Source organism: Macaca thibetana, chromosome 1 (genome assembly GCF_024542745.1).
Source record: "Macaca thibetana thibetana isolate TM-01 chromosome 1, ASM2454274v1, whole genome shotgun sequence".
Taxonomy (NCBI): Eukaryota; Metazoa; Chordata; class Mammalia; order Primates; family Cercopithecidae; genus Macaca; species Macaca thibetana.
In genome coordinates, this window is record NC_065578.1 from 184,846,652 (window position 1) to 184,868,784 (window position 22,133).

Genomic DNA, 22,133 nt, shown 5'->3' on the forward strand with positions numbered 1-22,133 from the left:
TAAATTATACAAAATTAAAATAGTACACCTCTAAAAAGCCACTATTTATACTAGAAAACAATCTGCTTGTTTTTTTCTTCTTCAATACATTGCTAATAGAAACTTGTTTTTAAGCATCAATATTGAATAAATCTTGGTCAATTTTGTAAATGTGAATTCCTTCCCAGACATTTCTTTAACTTATTTTCTATAAATTATAAAAATAACATAAACTTACTGAAAAAAGTTTGAAACAATGAAAAGTAGAAAGAAAAAAGTGTGGATGTCTCATTCAAGCTACCCAAATATATCTGCTGTTTATATTTTAGTACATTTCCTTCCCAACTGTTTTCTCCTAATTTTCTTTTGAAAAATTTTAAACCTACAGAAAAGTTGAAAGAATATACAATGAATACCCATATGCCTTTCATCTACATTAACCAACTGTTATTTTTGCCAAGTTTGCTTTCACACCCTCTCTTTCTATACAGATTTTTTTTTTTTTTCCTTTCTGGAACCATTTTAAACCAAGTTGCAGACATCACCTCTAAATAGTTTAGTGTCCATTTCTTCAGAATAAGGAATATCTCTTACATAAACCAATGCCATTATCACACTAAAACTTTTAAAAACACTATTCACGAATTATCTTATCTACAGTCTATATTTAAATTCCACCCATTGCCCCCAAAAGGACATATATTTTTTCCAACTTAAGATCCAAATAAGTTTCAAGTACTGCATTTGATCTCTTTTAATCTAGAACAGCCCCCCTCCATCTTTTGCATTTTTCATAAAATTGTCTTTTTTGAAGTGGTCAGGATAATTGTCTTAAGACAATGTAACCACATAATTTGTCTTTTCTTCCCAACTTTTTTTATAGTTAGATTTTTGTATTTTCATATTGCTGGGGTAACAGTATACATACCACTTTTTATTCTGCCCTTTTTTTCCCTACTAAAGCATTTTTATCAGCACTTTTCATTTAATTTTCTCTTAATGCTCTATATTATTGGATAGTCTTTGTAAGCAGCTTGTAGTACCTGCAAATATTCCATTGAATGCATGTATCATAGGTTACTTAACCACTCCTCTACGAAGTGATTATTTAACTTGTTTCCAATTTTTTTGCTATATTTATTAATATCACAGTGAAAATCTGGTAACATGAGTGATGAGGTTCCCAACCCTCATCCAAATTTTAGGCCTCGAGTATTTTTTAAACTGTGTTTTTAAAGTGGTTACAATAGTATCACCTACTTGGCAAAGTTGGCCAGGTTCTGAATGACCTTGGCAATAAGAGTTAGAGTCCGAGATGTGCGGTCATCAGGATACTCCTGCATAAGGTTGAAAAGACTGGGAGACATAATGGCTGGACACAAAAAACGGAGAAATAATGAGGCACTGATGAGCCTCTCGCTGATGTCTTGCTTGCCACGGTTCAGGCACTGCTGCTTCCATGATGCAAACACTTCTTTCAACTCACGAGGGAAAACACTAGGGAAGGAAAAAAGTACCAAAACCTCTAAACACAGTACCAGAACCCAAAGCACAAGTGATTCCACCCTGATCCAACATATCTCTGCTTAAGAGTCAGGCTGTGAGGAGGACCTAGTAGAAATTCTGGGATGAGGTTTTACCTGATTCATGGCTGAGAGGCGGTGGAAAAATTCACAGAGGCCAGATGGAGACTGGAAACCCAAGGCTACAAAACTCTGGATTAGTTTAAATTTAGTTTTGCAAAGTGGGAAAATGGCATGAGGCTCCTGACTAAACCATCTGGTTTAGTATAACTCACCATAGTCTCTCTAAAGACTGTTCATCAAAAATCTTCCAAAGTTTCACCAATTGCTAGAGTTAGTGCAATGATCAAAATTCATGAACACATCTGTTCAACACTAGTAAATATTTTAGAAATAAAAAGAAATACTTTTGATATTAGAGGCTATAGTACTAATATTCTGGGGAGAGATTATATTTATGTAGATAGCCAGTTAAAAAGTACTTCTGCTTACAATGGAGATTTCAATTTTAGATGGGACTGTATTCGGGAAACTTTCAATTTCTCTCCAAGACCCTCCCCTTTGGTTGTAAAATAATTGTTAACATTGTGATGACTTTTACATGAAAAGATGTTCCACAGGCAGAGGATGAGATAAGCTCACCAGTAAGAGTTGATGATCTTGCAGAAAGCCAGCTCACAGCACATTTTCAGGTTGCTCTGATGGTCTATCAGTTCACTAGATGAACATTTGCTGGGATCCACTTCACAGTTCTCATCTGACTCATACAAAGCTTTGATAAACTCCCCTATTAGAAGAGAGAAGATGAAAATATAGCTATAAACAGTGTCTTCCTGAATATAATAAAAGGACTTATGATTTCTGTCCTAAAATGTATAATGGGGAATTCTTTTCTAGATCTGACAGGGAGGGCACAAAAGATGGCCCATGAAGCCTCATTGCTTTGGAACCCAAGAGTTGTCACATCCTACATACCATGTTTATTTTTCTTATCCTGGAAGTGGAATAACAGCAATCACTAACATCATCGTCATAGTATTTATAAAAATGGTAATGATACTACTTAAAAAATGTATTAAACTAAATATATGTTTAATTAGTCATAAACTCGTTATTTGTTTTAAGGCTCGCTCTACTTAGGGGACTATTATTGTTATTGCAGAAGAACAAATGACCCAAGCTTGATTGAATAGTCCACTGAAGGTTTTAAGTGCTAATGTTGGTGCCAAATACAGATGCAAGTAAGGTTCTCTATGCTTACCTCTTGTAACGGAGACAGTCATTCAACACTGCACAATATTACAGCAGATCTCCTTACATAATCTGTATATGCTTTTCCATATAAATTTAGTTTAGAAGCCCTGTTCATATGGCCTATGTTCTAGAAAGATACACCCACTATTCCCTGAAAGAACAAATTCCTACCTTACCTGTTTATCCTCTAGTACACACCATAGCTTGTATATCTTCGACTACTTCGTATTTCATATTGTTTGTGTTTGTTTCATTTCTAGGATGAATACCTTTGGAGATTAGGTACTAGGTTTTATTCATGTTCAAATCTTGACTCTTCTGAATAGCTCCCAAAATGTTACAGGTGCTCAATAAATATTTATCAGAGATGGCAGTATGTATTCTTGGTTTTTTATAGGTCTTTATGAAAGAGGAGTGGATCTTTCAAAGATTCTCCTAAATATGCGTTTATTACTTGAGGTTCAGGCTAGTTATAACAGACTTCATGAAAGTGAACAATAATGCCTGCAAAACTAAGTAGCAGCAGCAGCAGCAGCAGCAGCAGCAGCAGAAAGAGCATTTCTATCAAAGCAGTTAGTTTTTAGATAAATGAAAGCTTTTAAAAATACCTGTGACAGGGGATGAGAAGTGATAATTTTGAGGAAAAATGCTTAGAGAACAGGAAACAATGTGGTATACAGAAAGGAAAGTGGTGCACAGAAAAATTAAAGGCACTGAGTTCAGACACACTGACTGTGGGCCTTGGAAAAGTCACTTAATTAGTCTGAGTTTCAGCTGTCTTATTTGTAAAACAGTGTTAATAGTAAACACCCTGCAGAGCTGTGGTGAAGAACAGACATAATGCATGGAAAGCATGTAATATGGCACCTGGCTCTTAGTAGGAGCACCATACAAAAAGTATTTTAATGTAAAAATCATGCAACTTTTGAATAATTTTTTGTCAAGTGAAATGGCCAAAACTAATAAGAGGCTTTTAAAAATGTTACCAATTCTCACCAGATATGTATTCAATATGTTCTCTATGTCTCCTGAGCTATGTTTCCACAAATGAACTTCATTTAAAGAGTACCTAAATTTAAAACTAAGAAATCAGTGTCAAATATCCCATGTAAAAACTGGCCAAACTCTACACCTGTATCCTAAATATTCTGTTTAGTGACTTCTTTTAGGTTATATGTATTCAAGGGAAAAAATACTAATATTAATAAAAAACATGAATATTAACAATATTTTTAATTCTTCAAGAAAAGCGCCAGATAGATAACTCCAGGGACCAGAAGTAAATTAATTGTCTATAGTACCAGCATAAAAAGTTTTTGTCCCTGATTATTACATATTTAAAATGCTCCAAAATAGAAAAATAATACTTTAACTGTTGAAACAATAACCAGTGTTTGAACATGTAGAATGTACCATATTGAAAGGAGAGGCTTTTATTGATTTGTAACTAGAAGGTGCTTAACTGAGAAAAATTACCAAGAGAGATTAAAAAACCCACTTGTTTGCCTTCTTGCATTTGAAAAAAACCAGAGCCAAAGGGGGTGCTCGTTATGTTGTTTACATGTTAAGTTTGTGCCCAGAATGTTCTATGACGTATTTTCTATGTAAATCATTAAGTCATTATTATCTAGCATAAAAATTACACATGTAGGAATAAGTCAACAAGGATGGACATATTACTGCTGAAAGGAATTTGCCTCCATTGCTAAAAGTGGAAATCAGGTCTTCTCAGGGCTTTCTTTTGTATATCTCACAGATAGTATTTCCTGTGTGTCACAGGATACCAAGGTGCAATCTGATTTCAAATGGAAAGGTAAAATAGGATAACAGATGGAAGATTTAAGTCTAAACAATGCAGAGTCTGTGCAGAAAGAGTAACGCTTTAATTAAGATAAGGACTGGCTAAGAAGCAGACAGATATTGTACAATATTACTGGCACCTTTTAAAATCAATTCTCTCTGAAAATTCTTCAAGCAGTCTGGAAACAGCATCTATTTTCTGCCCAAAGTATATGAAATATAGCAAAACTTTAATGAGAAGACAATACAGCCCCTGTCCTGAAGAAGCTTACCAATTAATTCTGTTTATGCTCTTAGAAGCAGCAGCCATTTTTACTACTGTGGCCCTTGCTCTTGGATTATAAATATTATTACAGAGATTTCTGAGGGGTTACTTGAATTTCTTCCCATATCCACTGAATTAATTTTCATGCCTCATTGAGCCCAACGGCCATTTAATCATTCACTGTCCTATCAAAGGACTGGTACCCACTTTTCGTTTTGGAAATTATTTCATTCAGAAATCCTGTTTAGCAGACTGAATTTTCAAATACGAATATTTGATTTCAAAGAAGCAGGTAGTCAATAAATATTCACTCCTATCTCCATAGAATGGAGAATACGGTTTGAGATGCTTTTTTGTTTTTTGGTGGACTTTTATAACAAAACACAAATCATTAAAGCAAATCATGAGATATAATTTATGACTGTAATAAGCTCTTTATGTAAATGACACTATAAACTTCTTTGTACTTTTCTTAAGCTCTTTATACCATTCTTAATGTCTATATGATTAGAGAAAAAATATGACGATAAACAGGAAGACAAAAAATCTACTTCAGAGCAGAAACTAATTGTAGTAGCTACTATAATGTGTCTGCTTCATGTAAACACACTGATCCTGTTTCTTGAATGGCGACTCACTCTATTCCTTACAGCCTGGCTCCTCTCCTCCTGAAACCAGTGTGAGCGACCAGCAGTGATATTTAAAGTGCCAAATGCAATATCCATTCTTTTTCTTTACCTTCCATAATTTTCTATTGATGCTTTCTTCTCTATTGGTGTCTAGACTCAGTATTTTCCTGTTTTCTTTCTTTTTGGATGCTCTCTCTTTCTCTGATCACTTCTCTGATTCCTCTTCTTCATTGTACACCATAAACCCAGGTGCACTCTAAGATCTATCCTTGGCCCGGTTCTCTTCCTGCTCTGGTAATCTTGCAGCTTCATTTAACCTCTCCACGTTTGTAAATTAGTCTCAAATTTCCAACAGCCAGCTAGACAGGTATCTTAGATTTCCTATCTAAAACCCCTGAGATTTCCTACTAGAACTTCAAATTGAATATATATGTAATTTCCCCTGTTTCACGCCTACTACTTCTGTGGTTTCTATTCCTGTTAAGAATCTCGTCATCCCCCTAGTCACTCACAAAACCCCACAATTCTCTGTAATATTTGTTCCCTCCTTCCTTCCTACAAACTGAAAAATTTGCCAAGTTCCATCAGTTCAACCTTACTATTTCTCATATCCATCTTCTTCTCTATTCTTACTTGCGTGATTACCCTCATTCAGAGTCTCATTCTTTCTTATTACAATGGCTTTTTTTTTTTTTTTTGAGAAGGAGTTTTGCTCTTGTCTCCCAGGCTGGAGTGCAATGGCATAATCTTGGCTTATGGCAACCTCCACCTCTCTGGTTCAAGCAATTCTTCTGCCTCAGCCTCTTTAGTAGTTGGAATTACAGGTGCCCACCACCATGCCTGGCTAATTTTTGTATTTTTAGTAGAGATGGGGTTTCAGCATGTTGGCCAGGCTGGTCTCGAACTCCTGACCTTGGGTGATCCGCCTACCTTGGCCTCCTAAAGTGTTGGGATTACAAGCGTGAGCCACCGCACCCAGCCTACAATGGCTTCTTAATTGATTGGCTTTCAGTAGGCTTTCTTCACCTTTTTTTTAAAGACAAGGTCTTTCTCTGTCACCCAGGCTGGAGGGCAGTGATGTGAACATAGCTCACTGCAGCCTCGAACTCCTGGGCTCAAGCAATCCTCTTACCTCGGCCTCCCAAGTAGCTGGGACTACAGACGTGAGCCACCATGCCTGGATACAACTCGTCTTAGTCTGCTAAGTTAATTCCACTGAAAACACCCTGCTCAAAACTTTCAGTGGCTCTCCAATGATTACTGTAAACTTTAAATCTTCACCCAGGCATTTGAGGTATTCACAAACTCGTTCTAATTATTGTTTAATCTTTTTGTTTATTGTTCACATGTTTCTTTCATGTCTTTTTCTAGCTAAATGGTTTTATTCCACACATTCCTGGTTCTGTTCCACCTCTATGTCTTTTTGTTCATGTGTCCTTTTCCCCATGCTACTTCTTATCTTATCTGCTCTTGCTCAATGTCTATTTTTAACCTTTCTATTCTTCAAACTACATACTAACATAAATGCATTTCACACAAAGTTTGACAATTCTATCAGCTGGATTCAATTTTTTAAAATTCTTTGCAAGAACACAGAATGTCTCTTTTTGGTACAGAGATATCCCTAATGTTATATCCTTATATTGCAAACTCCTTGAGGGTAAAAATCTCTCTAATCATTCAACATATTTTTACTTTCTACTCTTGATAGTCACACGTGGCTGCTGAGCATTAGAAATGGTTTATGCAAATTAAAATGTGTGATACATGTGAAATACACACTGATTTTCAAAAAGAATAAAAAAGTAAAACACCTAATTAATAACTTTTATTCTTTTAAGCCATTAAATAGTATTTGGATATACTGGGTCAAACGAATTATGTTATCAATTTCACCTGTTTCTCTTCATCCTTTTTAATACTGTGACTACTAGAAAATTTAAAATTACTCAAAAAATAAAAATAAATAAAATTACTCACACATGGGTCATATTATATTTCTATTGGACAGTGCTGCTCAACAGTCTGTGCAGGTAGTGGGGATATGGAGGTAAAACAAAGGGCTAGTTTCTTCAAGGAACTCACATCTGCTCTATCGGGATGTATATTAAAGTGACCAGCACAGTGCCTTACTCTAGTGGTTAATGCCTCAATTTCACGACCAAATCTGGAACTGCAAGTGTGTAGCCTAGTCAGCAAGAGCTACTGATTGGACAAAAATTAGTTATGTTAAAAATTCTAGAAACCTCAAAGGCAGAAATTTGTGGGGGAGTTGTGGGAAGTGGCAAGACTTTCTTCACTTTTGATTAGAGTTTTCCATGCATGATAACAAATGTCAGGGTAACACTCTCAAGCCTAGGTAATATCATCATCATATAAACACCCAACACTTTGGGGAAAACAGACCATCTCAGATCTATCAATGGACACTGCTGATATTACTGTGCATCCTGGAATCATGAGGCTGGGGACCCAGAGTAGCAGTGTATGCTGACAGGGTTTCTGTTTCTACATTTATTGTTATTTCTCCACTGGTGAGTACTGCAGAGACTTCTTATGGCCACGATTCAAACCTTAACACCTGAGTCAACTAGAACTAAATAACATGCAGAATTTGGGCTCAATTCATTTGTCTCATGGGGGTGAAATAACTTAAAATCGAAAGGTAAAGAAAAGAAAATAGATGTTTTTCTCTTTCATACCCAGTGCGTCATGAAGATACTGTTGTCCCACCAACTTGAGGTATTCCTCAATGGATTTGGTGGCAATAGTGTTCTCTCTGAAGATCAAGACATCATGTTCTCCACAACGATCCACCTCAGACATCACCAAGTCAGTCAGAAAATCCTGGTAGAATAATGTTCAATAAGGCAGAAAGCAACTGAATAAATAATATACATTAGAAGAGACTGCTGAAATATCAGACATCCTGGAAATGTTGCTTTAAAACTAAAGCTATCAGATTCATCTGAAAGGAAAAAAAGCAATCAGGATAAAATCTTAGGTGTTACTACCCCTACATTTAAAATTTCCTCAAAGATTTTCCATTGCACTTTTGATAAAGGCCATAATTCTCAATGTAGTCTACAAGTCCCTATATTTTCTGGTTTCTGTCTACCTTTCAAGACTTGTACCTTTTCTTTTTAGGTCCTTTAATACACCAAGCCCTTTCTAACACACACAATGTTCTCTATTTACCACAAAGCCTTTTTTTTTCCCCCCAAATACTGTTTTCAGTTCTGCTCTGCTCCCACCCTTGCTTCCACCCCTACTATCATGTAGCTCATTCCTGGGATCCTTTGGATTTTAATTCACACATCATTTCCTCAGTGAAGGCGTCCCTGACCAACATTGCCCCTGAACTCCATTAGTGAGCTGCACTTGCTCCATTTCATAGTATCATCTCTCTTTTTATCCTCTGCAGTTCTCACTGTAATCTTATTTATTTCTGTAATTACTTGATTAATATTTATTTTCCCCAGAAAACCAGTTTCTGTTTTTGTTTACCACCATATCTCCAGTACCTAACAGTTTCTGGCATATACTAGGTGTTCAATATATAATAGCTACAAATCGGTCCACAGTGTCAATGTAGAGTCTACTGAACTCATCACTTGAAGTCACTGTCTAGGCTATCTTTCTGTCTGCCCGCCCATCCATCCAACCAGAAGGACAGCATAAGGGGAAATAAAGGTGCAAAGAAACAGCTGCTTCATTCCTCAACAGTCTTAAATAACTTCTTGTAAAGCTCAATACTGGTTGTTCAGTTTGAAATGTGATAACATCGTATATTTTGAATGCTATATAATTATTGGATATTTCAAGGGCTGCAAATGCCAAAATAGGAGGAATATGCTGATTTACTTTTACTTTAAAATTAAGCATTTTAAACGTCAATGGGACTTACTCTGGGGCAGTTTGACAGTATAACAGAGTTGTAGACTTAGGAATCACTATTAAACTTAATGCTAAGAGACAGGAGGAAACTCTTGGGGGTAACGGTAACATTCTGTATCTTGATCATAGTGGTGGTTTCAATGGGTGCAAAATCAGTCAAAGCTTACTGAACTTTTCCACTTTAAATGGGTGTTTATTCTACCTAAAGTGTATGTAAATCAATATTGTTATTTAAAAAAGCCTTACATATATTCTGAACCTTGAGCAACTGAAAAGTAGAAACATATCCATACAATTCAAAATTTCAGTGACACCTCGCTCCAAACTTGTAAGTTTTTTAAATGACAGAATGCCCAAGATTATCATTAGTAGATTGAAACACAAAAGTTATAATCCATAGAAGCCAGATAAGAGACTAAATATTGAATATATCGATATATTCTGACATATCAAGAAATAGTAATAGTACTTTATTTTGTTTGGTTCTAAATACATTATTCTAGCTGTGAATTTCTTTGGATCTGAGATGTAATTTTATCATGACCAGTTTGCATACAGTATAATGGTAACTCTTCGTAGTTAAGTGAATATCCTTCATAGGTCAAAGACTCTCTCAACTGATTTTTGTTCTTCCTATAACCAGCACATTTCTCCTTTAAAAAAAAATATTCCCGAGTTTTTACTTCTATCCAACGTGAAGTAAGATAAGTGTATCATGAAACAGCTACCAATTGTATAATATCCCTTGGATTTTTATTCTAAATATAGATTTTAATCCCACAAAGACTCTTGCTAATACCCAATATGCTTCTGGAATACCTCCTTCTGTGCCTAAAGGATAGCGCCATCAGTTAATCTTAAACAAAATACAGTGAGGAAGAAAACCACCATACAACACTCTAGAACTAAATTAAAGGTAAGGAACCTTGAACATGCTGTAGGGTTATCATGCCAATTCTACTATTTATTTTGTCAGACAAGAAAGAGCTGGCTGTGTTGTCTATGTTTCATGCAAATGGACTTTAAGTATTTGTTGGTCTCTCCATTTTACTTGTTTAGTTTTCTAATCTTCGTCTTTTCTGGATCTAATAGGTTTTCTTCTTAATTCTTCTTGTTTTTACCAGTAGTAAAGCACATTTCTCTAATTTGGGTTTCTACAGTATCCATTATTTTGGTTTATGAAAGGTAGGGAAGAGATTTCAGGTACTGCAATCCCCCTTTTTTACTTACCTTGGCTCTGCCAGTACTTTGAAGAATGTGCACTAAGGCACAAGCCAACTCCTCTTTATTTCTCACACTAATTACTGGCTCAAGGACAGAACACAGCATGGTGTAGTTGCTGGTGACAAATTCTGCAAATTCTTTATATTGCTCCATAGGCAGAATGGTGATAGTTTGGAAACGTGATTTAATCCGAATAGAAGGTCCTCCTGTCTTTCCTTTGTTGGGTGTAGGTGTACTCACCGGATACCACTTTTCTACAAATTGGCGACCAGTCACACTGGCAGTGGGGATGTTGACTAGCCCTACATAATTATTCTTGTCTTTTTTTTTCTTTTTTTCCACATCCTTGTAAATGTGAACTGTGATACTATGAAGAGGTGGAAGGCTGAAGAATTCAAAATGTTCGCCCCAGAAAATATTGTCTGCTTTGGTCTTGCTGGTTGTACGAGCAAAGAGGGTATCATCAAGGCACAGTTCGCAGAAATATTTCTTTTTAGGGGCAAGGTCCTTGGCTTCAATGATCCATAAACGAAGAACATTTTCAGCTCGCCTGCAATTGTCCTATAAAGAAGCAACAAAGTTGAATTTCAGAGCTGACATTGCAGGAAAAAAAATGTTTTTTTCTTAAGTTGGCAATGTTCATTAGGTACTCTATTAAGGGGAGTCAACAAATAATGAAAGGGATTGCTATCTCATTGCTTAGGTTAACGGCAAGCTCTAAACAAGAATGCATTAGAATCTTGAAGAATTACATATAGTTCATTGTATATATTAGTTCATTACATATAGTTCATTCTATTTTATTTACTTGGGTTAAGAAAATATCATTTTGTAATGGTAAGTTTTCATACAACCAGCTTAATTTCTGCAAATAAAAGAGATAAATTGTTAAGAAGTTTGTATTCTAGTCCCTCTTCTATCATGTACTAGCTTCTGACATGGCTAATTCACCTAACTTTTCAGAGTCCTTTTATCCATGCTGGTAGAACCATGGCAATAATATTTGCCAATAATATCTGCAGTAAGACTATTTTTAGCTTAGAATGATAATACAGTTTGGATATTTGTCCCTGTCCAAATTTTATGTTGAATTGTAATCCCCAATGCTAGAGGTGGGGCTTGGTGGGAGGCGTTTGGATCATGGGGGCAGTTTCCACATGGCTTGGTTCCATCTTCCTGATACTGAGTTCCTGTGAAATCCGGTGGTTTAAAAGTGTGTAGCACCTTCCCCCCAAATCACTCACATACACATTGTCTCTCTCGCCTTGCTCTTGCTTTCACCATGTGATATGCCTGCTCCCCGTCTGCCTTCTGCCATGACTGTAAGCTTCCTGATGACTTCCTAGAGGCTGAGCAGATAACAGCACCATGCTTCCTATAAAGCCAGCAGAACTGTGAGCCAATTAAACTGCTTTTCTTGATAAATTACTCAGTCTCAGATATTTCTTTATAGCAATACAATAATGGCTTACTACAAATGGTGTAACATATAAATGTGCTTTAAAACTCTCAAGCTGTAGACAAATTAAGGTATTACTACCACACTTACCTGCTATTAACTAACTGCTTACAAAGTTATACATTTTTTTGATACTTGAAGCTACTATTACCTTATTAGGTTGAACTGTCCTGCGAAGGTTTTCCATCCACTTATCTCTCTCAGAAGCGGAGTTACAGCTGAAACATTTACTTCCACTTAAGTAGGTAACCTTCAACATAAAAATTAGACATAAGAAAAAGAAAACACTGGATTTCAGGGCTCTATCATTTGGGTTCATAGCATACCTCTAACTCTTAAATGATAAGGTCAAAATGTCCTGCAATTAGGATGGATAGATGGATGGATGGATAGATAAAAAAAACATGGTCTCAGATCCCGAACTACTCATGCTGTGGTTAGAAAAATAACATAATGAGCGACATCCTTACCAATACTAAAAAATTAATATACTAATTTAGTGTTATTGTTAGTCTCGTCCTCTGATGAAAATGTACTAAGAGTCCAATTTTATTGAAAGTAGACAGGCCAAAAGGAATGCAGAGCTGTGAGTTAGACATATGCTATGAACCCAAATCATACCATAAGAAACTAAGATGATCTTTACTAGTTTTTTGATACCTATATCTACCTCTACATCTGCTTTTTGGTTAGGTGGCATCCACATCCATTTCCAGGTATGAGAACAAAGGCCATTTTAAATTCAGCTGAGGAAATTAAAACTGGCCTATGGTTCAGAAAATCAAAATTAAAGGCCTTTTAGGCAATACCTTAAATTACATGTTCAACTTTTAGTTAATAAAAAATAGGTAATAAAGGATGAGAGTTTCTGAAACAGCTTATCAGATTTCTTGAGACTGTCTTCACTATATCATAGAAGGGTACTAAATGAAATCAAAGAGTTACTAATATTGAATTACTATCTTTGGAACCCATTTTTCCTCCACTAGGCAACCAGCCTGTTGATTTCTAGTCATTTATTAGGTTAAGCTGACCACTATTAACATAGTCCTTTAAAAATGAAATATGTTGTTATATACTTAGCACCTAACTCTGGGCTTGGTATACAGCCTAATGTACTGAGTTCCACAAACATGAGAAAGTTCAACTGATTTTTATAAAAAAGAACACCAATAAATGTCCTGCCTAAATTGCTGAAGTTTGCTCACTTATTAACTCAATCTCTGGTCACAACCTAATAAATCCAATCAGATTATATGTTCTGTCCAACACAGCAGCTACTAGCCTCACATGGCTATTCCAGTTGAGATGTGCTGTAAGTGTAAACACACATCAGATTTGAAGACTTAGTTTTAAAAAAAAGGAAACAATTTCTCTGATAGTGAACATGTTGAAATGATAATATTTTGGATATGCATGCAGCTTGTACTATATTTCATTTGGACAGTGCTGGTCCATCAGAAGAGGAACCAAACATCTTTTGACTTCTACAACATCTAGTATAGGACTCATCTCTAGTCACTTAGTAAGCTCTTATTAATTAATCAAGTCTCAGCCCTAATAATTCTATGTATGTATAAATATATGTATATATAGTTTTTAAATTTTACTTGTAACTGGCCAGTAGTATATATTTGAAAGGGAAAAATTACCTTATGATAGTTGGCAATTTTGTTTATCCAAAAATCAGGCACCTGCAATGTGCTGGGGTCTGGGTTAGGTACAGGGGATTTCAAAAATACATAAGACATTTAGGTCAAAATGTCCTGGATGGATGGATGGATAAATAAGAAAAACATGGTCTCAGATCTTGAACCACTCATGCTGTGGTTAGAAAAATAACATGATGAATGTCATTCTTACCAATACTAAAAATTAATATACTAATGTAATGTTATTGTTAGTCTTGTCCCCGATGAAAATGTACTAAGAATCAAATTTTACTGAAAGGAGACAAAGCCAAAATGAATGCAAAGCTATCTTCAATAACTTTAGCTGCAAATGTGATTAGATGAATAGATTTCTAACTTTTTCTCTGTAAGTAGATAATTTCTAGCAACTGAAAACCAGTTAATTAAATCATACAACTGCACAGTAATGAAATCGCAAAATTACTAGACAGAAAATCCAATTGTTGTTTAACTATTCTTCCTTTTTTCTACACTTTATTTTTACCTCAAAGCAGAAGTCTTGTCCAAGGATGCTACTATGAAGTGGTTTCACTGATACAGGTTCCCCTCTACCAAGATCTAGACATTCCACTGCGCTGCATGGGCTCAGCAAGGATTCATGGGAACGTGACTCTTTTAGTTTAGGCAGCCCACGAGACCTAAAAGTAGAAAAAGATATTTAAGATAGTGTAACTTGGCCAGCAAGGAAATGAAGGTCTAATGCAACGGAGGATAACAATAAATGTACAAATGCCTAAGGGAAGAAATAAAGGAGGAACAAATTAATAGTTAATCTACAGTTACAGTAATAGTAATCATATTTATGTGGCAAATATATTCTCTCTATAAAACTATGTGAGTACACACACACTTTTTTTCAATATGGCATAAAAATATACTATAATTTTACTAGTCTTAAGTGAGCTTCAAATCCCATTACAGACATTGTTTTTTATTCTCATTCCTACCTTGGAAGATGGAGAGACATACACTCTTTTTTTTTTGAGACGGAGTCTCACTCTGTTGCCCAGGCTGGCGTGCAGTGGCCGGATCTCAGCTCACTGCAAGCTCCGCCTCCCGGGTTTATGCCATTCTCCTGCCTCAGCCTCCCGAGTAGCTGGAACCACAGACGCCCGCCACCTTGCCCGGCTAGTTTTTTGTATTTTTTAGTAGAGACGGGGTTTCACCGGGAGGATGGTCTCGATCTCCTGACCTCGTGATCCACCTGTCTCGGCCTCCCAAAGTGCTGGGATTACAGGCTTGAGCCACCATGCCCAGCCGAAACATACACTCTTTAAGGTTATCTTATATATTCTTTCTTATGCAAAGGTATTGCCAAAAGACAAATTATTTCTTTTTGTTTTTCATGTTATAGCTTTATCCTCTTATATCACTGACAAAATAGTAGTGGCTGAATCTTCATTTTGTTTCTTTCTACTTTGGCAGAACACACACACACACAGAGTCAAAGCTAAGCTTTTTAGCACAAGACCTTGTCTTTCAAAAGTCCTGATTTCCCTCTCAATATAGAATTCTTTTCTGGCAGGCTTTTGGTTCTATACATGCTTTACTGTATAAGTATGAATAAAGAATAAAATGCCTTGAAGAAACCTCCCACCATGGAAAAAAAGGCCCAAATTCTCATCTAGAAGAGAGATCTTTGTCAGCACCGTTCAGTCATCCTGGCTGATTTTGTTTCCTAGTTGTTTATAAGAAGAATGCTAGGAATCATGACTCTTGGCACTACAAGAGCCAGTACTTCACTGCCTTCCTCTTGAAAGAATTAAAGGAGTCAAACATATGAAGTACAATATTCTTGAATGCCAAACTGGATGGCCATGCAGTTTGACTCAATAATTATAGTATCTGTTGCAGGAAACACCCAGAGTTACATACATATATTTCAAGCAGAAGTACTTAGTAATAAGGATAAAAAGAAATGCCTTGTGTAAAGACAATCGTTTTTATAAAACACAGTAAATAAGCAGCTTCATTAAATTCCTTGAAATAACTACATTAACACTAAAAGGAACTTAAATATTTAATGTCAGAATAGCTTTTGGTTAAATTACAAAGTAAAAAGATATAAGAAACTAGCACTAAGGCTGCTTTCTCCTTTCTACCTTTATTCTAACATTGTTTAATCAAATTTCATAAAATAAGAAAAATCTTAAGCTTACAAGGATTTTAGTTCTTCTTTCCACACACACACAAAAATAAGCCACCATTTAAAGTTTAGGCTGCAAAACATGTGTTCTGATATTTAGTAATTTTTAAAGTAAAAAAGTCAACATTTACATTTCTTGTTGATAGTACAAAGTATGCGCAAAAGGGACAAATGCTACCTAATGTTTTGTATTTTAAAATGACAATGTTTATTTTTCTGATATTGGTCAAGAACAAAAAATTAAAATATTTAAAAATAAAAAAACAAAAAAATTACAGTGTAAGCTCCATATTTATTTCCCTTTGTTCTATGTATAAGACAATGACATGTTATGTACTGCAAATATAGTACCTCAACTATAAATAATTAAATGTTAGAAAGATTATACTTTAATTATCATATAATCTTTCCCAATATGATATATGGGAAGCCTGATTCAGGAAACTGGACACTGCAATCTTTCTTAAACAAAACAACAATTCTAGCCCATTTTTCCCAGGAGGAGTTGCTGGACGGAAAAATCCTCTCATGCTCTGGGGTGAGCATTTCAACAGGAAAGATTAAGGCATGTTTAAAACAGAAGGAGGTATGACAAAGGCTTACTTTTATTTTTTAAATTCTCTAGGAAAAATTTCTAAAGCATAAATTAATTTTATTTCAAACAAAATAAATGTCTACCTACATGAAGCAATGGTAGAGCCACCTGGCAGTGCAACCCCAAATCATAGCGATGCCACATGTCCCGGTATACCAAGTCACTTTCTGAGCTATATGTCAGAAAACAATTCTCTGTTTAGAAGACGAGAACAAATAGAAGATGGCTTCTTTGTTGCCTTTGGTTACTGATAACATCTTTGAATAAATGTTTTCCAGGTGTTATTTCAAGCCTTCCATAGAAGCAGAAGAGAAACACAAACAACAGATCAAGACTTCATCTATCCAATTTGTAGGATAGGTAATATTCCTTCAGGCTGCACCTAGCCCCTCAGGTAACAAATAAGGCACCTGGGCTCTAGGCTGGGCCTGTTGCCATGGTGCTACACGTATAAGGAGATTAGAGCTGGAAGGCACCAAGGAGAAACTATGTTGAATAACGCAAGGGGCATGCTCTGCAAACGTGGCAAAGTTGACTACTTTAAGACAGGAAGGAATGGTGAGGCTTCTATCCATTTCTATGAACAAGTTCACAGTAAAAGGCAATAGAAAAGAGATGAGGCCAACTCTAGGAGTGGAAGATAATCTCTTATTAAAACCTCTACTAGGTGGCTCACGCCTGTAATCCCAGCACTTTGGGAAGCCGAGGTGGGCAGACCACTTGAGCTTAGGAATTCAAGATCAGCCTGGGCAACAAGGTGAAACTCCATCTCTACCAAAAATACAAAATAAATAAAAAATAAAAAGTAAAACCTCTGCTAGGAACTAACCTGAGAAACTTTAGCTTGCTTCATATACAATTCCCACGCCTTTACCAGAAGCTATTTCCTATATCTCATCTTGCAAGTACAAAGCTTTCTCTCACATGTGTTCTGTTTCCTTTACAGTGCCTACTGGTGGTTTAATGTTTCTAGGTATTATTTTACTGAAACTTACCTGGGTTATATATATTTTTTTCTTTTAGAGAAAGATGGTGAAAACTATTTTTTTTTCACTGCATTTCCAGTGCTGAACAAGTTTCATTTTGATACTTAGGTCTAACTTCAAATGTAGCCATAAGAGGATTTAAAACTAAGCCACTTGGAACTATAACTCCAAACTCCTCCTAGTTACCAAAATTTCAATTAATACATAGTTCAGAATCTCATATTTTTTAGCATTTTTATGTGTGTGTACTGAATTGAAAACCAAAGTTGCTAATATGTTCAACATTATTACTGAATAAATAAGCAAGCCCTCCCTGTATTGGGAAGAAAGTGTCTCCGAGAAGACAGAGTAACTCCCAGAGAAGCATAGTAAACAGGAAGATCAAACAGCCTGGGAATGGCTTGGGACAGGGGAGGCATTATTTATACAAATATTTCAATATAATAGCATTAGTAACCCCAAGTTTCTTCTAATTCATGTTTACCTCCTCCTGAATTGGTTTTTCTTAGATCTACTAACTACAGTTTTAGTAGTCCTGTGTGGCACCAGAGTTTACTCCTCTAATGGAAAGCAGAATGTGGATTTATTGGGAGAATAATGAGTTTAAAATAACGATTCCCAGTCCAATCTGACAATGGCCTTCATCAAAAAATCTAACCCATCCTTGAAAGTGGACTTTGTGAATCCCTTGACTACGGGCCAGGTTCTCTCCCTGACTATTTTCCATACTGCCCCATCATCCCAAACACCATGTAAGAATAATTCATGTATTGATTTAAATGAAAAAACTGCTTCCCAGAGGCAGTTTTACTTCTAATTAAGGAACACCATATTCTTTATATTCTTATCTTAAAGTGAGCAGACAATCTTGATTTGTGTGTAAACTTCAAGACCTCTAGCAATGTGATAGGTAATGGTTAAAATCTAATTGCTTTGCTGATGAAAATTACCTGCTGCTTCTGACTTATTTAAGAAATAAACTACAAGGCAGGTGAGGCTTTCTATTACTCACTAAAGTGAATGAGTATTATACTGCTTGAATCCTTACCACTATACGAATCTGTCTTAAAAGATAAAAGTGAAGGGCTGGGAGATGGGGAGCCAACATACACATAACAGCAAATACACTGGTGAAGAAAACGGGAATAAAATAACACTGATTAGTGCAATTTTAAGTAAAACACAGCTGGATTTTCTCAGCTTAACTGGCCAATTTTTCAAAATGCCACATTTCCCCCACAGCTCCAATGAGGCTTGGTGGTGCTAGCTCAATCTGCCACATGTTTACAGATTTAGTTCCAAATTTAGGAATTGGGAAACTTTTAATTAAAAATGCTTATTGCCACATAAAATCCTGGACTCCAGTGCAGGTGAGTTTCTGCTTGGCTTGGCAGTTATGATTCCAGACTGCTTCAGTGAATTCCTGATGAGACAGCTCAGCCAGTAAGCTGGGTGCAGCAACATACTGTTGTATTTATCAGCATGCATTTCTAAGGCACTCACCTTGTTTGAAAATGTCCTAGGTAGTAATTAACAAAATTGGGTATCCTAATACTCTATCAGCAAGTTTATATAGTGTCTAATCAGTTTTTTAAAAATTGAATTTGAGCTTTCACTTTGGGAAAAATGTAGCTTTACCTGCTCCCTGGATTTTATTATTTTCCAATTAAGTATTTTGTGAAAATATTCAACTGATGTTTGCCATTTGAAAGTGCAGATCCTTTCTTGTATCATAATTTTAAAGGTTTCCCTCCCTGGATTAAAAAAAAAGAAATTAGAACTCATTTACCAGAGCTCTACTTATGTGCAAAGACTTGTTCGCCCTGAGGATCCTGACAGCACCGGCTGAACTGGTTTACCTGCTGTAGTTAAAGCCAGTAGTCTCTACTGCTTATATTACTCACTGATTTTTATGTTAGCTTAAAAATACACACCACACCATTCACACTAGAAAGCTATTTATGGAAACATAACATATAGGTCCTACTTCTCCCTGCTCTCAACCTCTAGGACAGGATGGTCTAATGGGACCAGCTGGTAATGATGAAGAAGGATGTCAGCCTGAGTTGTCACTCAGAATGAGAAACTCATGGTAAAGAAATGTATCAGCATAGACAAAAATATCCTTACTTACTTTGTACTTGTTACATATACATGTAGATATACAGTGAAGGTGGATACAGAAGGAAGACTAGATTATAAACATTAAGACATGTTCTAGGGAGTAGAAAATCCAACTTGCCTCCAAGATGATAGACACTAGGGAATAATTCCTTTACAGAAACTATACCATGTTATAACACATCTTTTTGTCCTTAAATTGCAAATGTAATATAATCTACTAGTACCTATTAAACAAATTCAATATAAACACAACTATATTGAATTTTAAAAAACAGAAACTAAACCAAACCAAACCAAACTTGTAATCCAACTCAAGTAACATACCAGTAACAGTGGACAGACTATAGCTTTTATTTCCTTATTTCTGATTTCAGTTGCCAGACTTTTAGTCTCATAATTGCCATAAAAGTAATGGGTAAAAGAAGGATAAGAGAGGAAAAAAACTGGTGAAGTTCAATAACATTGACTTTTTTTTTTTTTGAGACATAGTCTCACTCTTGTCGTCCAGGCTAGAGTACAGTGGTGCAATCTCAGCTCACTGCAACTTCCGCCTCCTGGGTTCAAGTGATCTTCGTGCCTCAACTTCCCAAGTAGTTGGGATTACAGACGTGCACCACCTCTCCCAGCTAACTTTTGTATTTTTAGTAGAGACGGGGTTTTACCATGTTGGCCAGGCTGGTCTCGAACTCCTGACCTCAGGTGATCCTCCTGCCTCAGCCTTCCAAAGTGCTGGGATTACAGGTGTGAGCCAACATGCTTGGCAACATTGACTTTTTAATAATTCCTAAACTCATAAATGACTTGCTTTCCCATTAGTTTCTCATTTGGTTGTATACATGAATATATGTAAGAATCCATCAATCTAACCAATAATTAAGTGGTGTGCATTATGGGTCAGGCACTATACTAGAGGTAGATGCAAGGAATACAAAGGCGAAGACTTAAAGCATGGTCTGTGTACTCACACACAATTTATAATCTAGTGAGTTAACAATCCATTATAATACAATGTGACAAGACTTATGAAAAAGGATGCCAAAAAAGGCTCTATGAGCACTAAGTAGAGGATTTTAAGGTGGGGGTGGTTCAGAGAAGACTTCTTGGAGAAAACAGTAACATAAAGTTGTAACCATCTTCATGGGGAGGGGATGAATTTCATTATATGCAGGTGTGGAGATCTAGAGACAACGCATAGCATGTGAAAAGGCCTGTATGAGAGTATGCAAGGCTGTGGTGTTCAGACAGTGAAAGAAATTCAGCAGCGTGGTTCTACTATAGTATGGATGTTAGAAGGAGGAGGCTGGGGTGTTGCAGTGGGTGAGGCCTGGTGAATAATGAGGTTTGAGAGAGATCACAGACTTGTAGTCATGTGTGGGTATTTAAATTTGATCACAATACCAGTAGATGTACATCGGAAGGCTTTAGGTGGTAGAGGGGGAATTACATGGTAAGATGTGTGTCTCAGTAAAACTACCTTGGCTAAGGAGTGGAGAAAGAAAGGAGTACACAGAGAGTGGAGAGAAAAGAAATGAAAGACCTGGAAACCAGTTCATTGATTATGGTAGTAATCTGAGTAAAGATAATGAATTAGACTAACAGATATGGGGACGAAGTAGATGGCACAGAGAGAGATTTAAGAGGTAAATAGGCTTTGATGACTGGAATGCTAGAGGAACTGGGGAGAGGGTAGAGTCCAGGACAACTGCTCATTTCCAGCTTGAAATACTGGGTGAAAGACGATGATGTCCTTCACAGGGATAGGAAAGAGGAGGCAATGCTGGTTGAGATGACAGTACAAATAAAATCAAGTTTTATACAAGTTGAGTTTGAGGTTCCTGTGGGGGTAGATGTGAACGTGAAACAGAACACACATATTGAGAAGACAACCTAAAAACATAACCTGAGGCATGTTAACATTTAAAGCTACAAAACTGACAAAAGACACTGAAGAATTTGAGAGAGAAGAAAAACCACATGACAGAAGGCCCGGAAAGAGGGGTCTCAAGAAAGGTGGCCACTGAATTTGAGAATTGAATTTAGAGGTAATTGGAGACGCTGGCAAGAGCAGTTTCAGAAAAGAGGACAAAAATGAGATTTCAGTGGGTTGAGAAAATGAATGAAATATGAGGAAGTGAAGATTAACTCCACAAGTCTGATTGTAAAGGGGTGACAACAGTAAAATAAGTAGAGGGAGACATGGGTTTGAAACAGTTTTTTAAAAAAATTAATCATCTTTTAATTTTTCTCCTTAAACAATAAGTGATAAATACTCTTGGCAAAAAATTCCAGGAGTTCAGAAGGATAGAAGGTAAATAATAAAAAAAGGGTACCTCCCACAACCTCCTATAGAAAGGAGGCCATTAACAGTTTTTGTGAACCCAGAAATATTTTATACAAAGGTACCCATATATGTATATAATTATATAAATATATGTAATACATATTACATATATTTATATAACAATATATTTGTATGTATTTAAAAATATATATTTAAATATAAACATATATCTATATATACATATTCATTTACATAAATGGGATGGTACAATACTGTTTTT

General features: G+C 36.0%; 1 protein-coding gene across 10 annotated transcripts in view; it reads right to left on the bottom strand.

Moving 5' to 3' along the window:
* The window catches only part of RASAL2 (RAS protein activator like 2), a 368,857-nt gene that overhangs the window by 20,884 nt on the left and 325,840 nt on the right, over window positions 1-22,133 (bottom strand). For all 10 annotated transcript variants that reach the window (XM_050766785.1, XM_050766810.1, XM_050766801.1 and 7 more), the window contains 6 exons: window positions 14,206-14,359; window positions 12,182-12,280; window positions 10,578-11,132; window positions 8,153-8,297; window positions 2,145-2,289; window positions 1,240-1,476 (listed from right to left, as the gene is read on the bottom strand). In XM_050766785.1, the coding sequence (XP_050622742.1) occupies window positions 1,240-1,476; window positions 2,145-2,289; window positions 8,153-8,297; window positions 10,578-11,132; window positions 12,182-12,280; window positions 14,206-14,359 (1,335 nt within the window). The remainder of the gene's footprint in view (window positions 1-1,239; window positions 1,477-2,144; window positions 2,290-8,152; window positions 8,298-10,577; window positions 11,133-12,181; window positions 12,281-14,205; window positions 14,360-22,133) is intronic.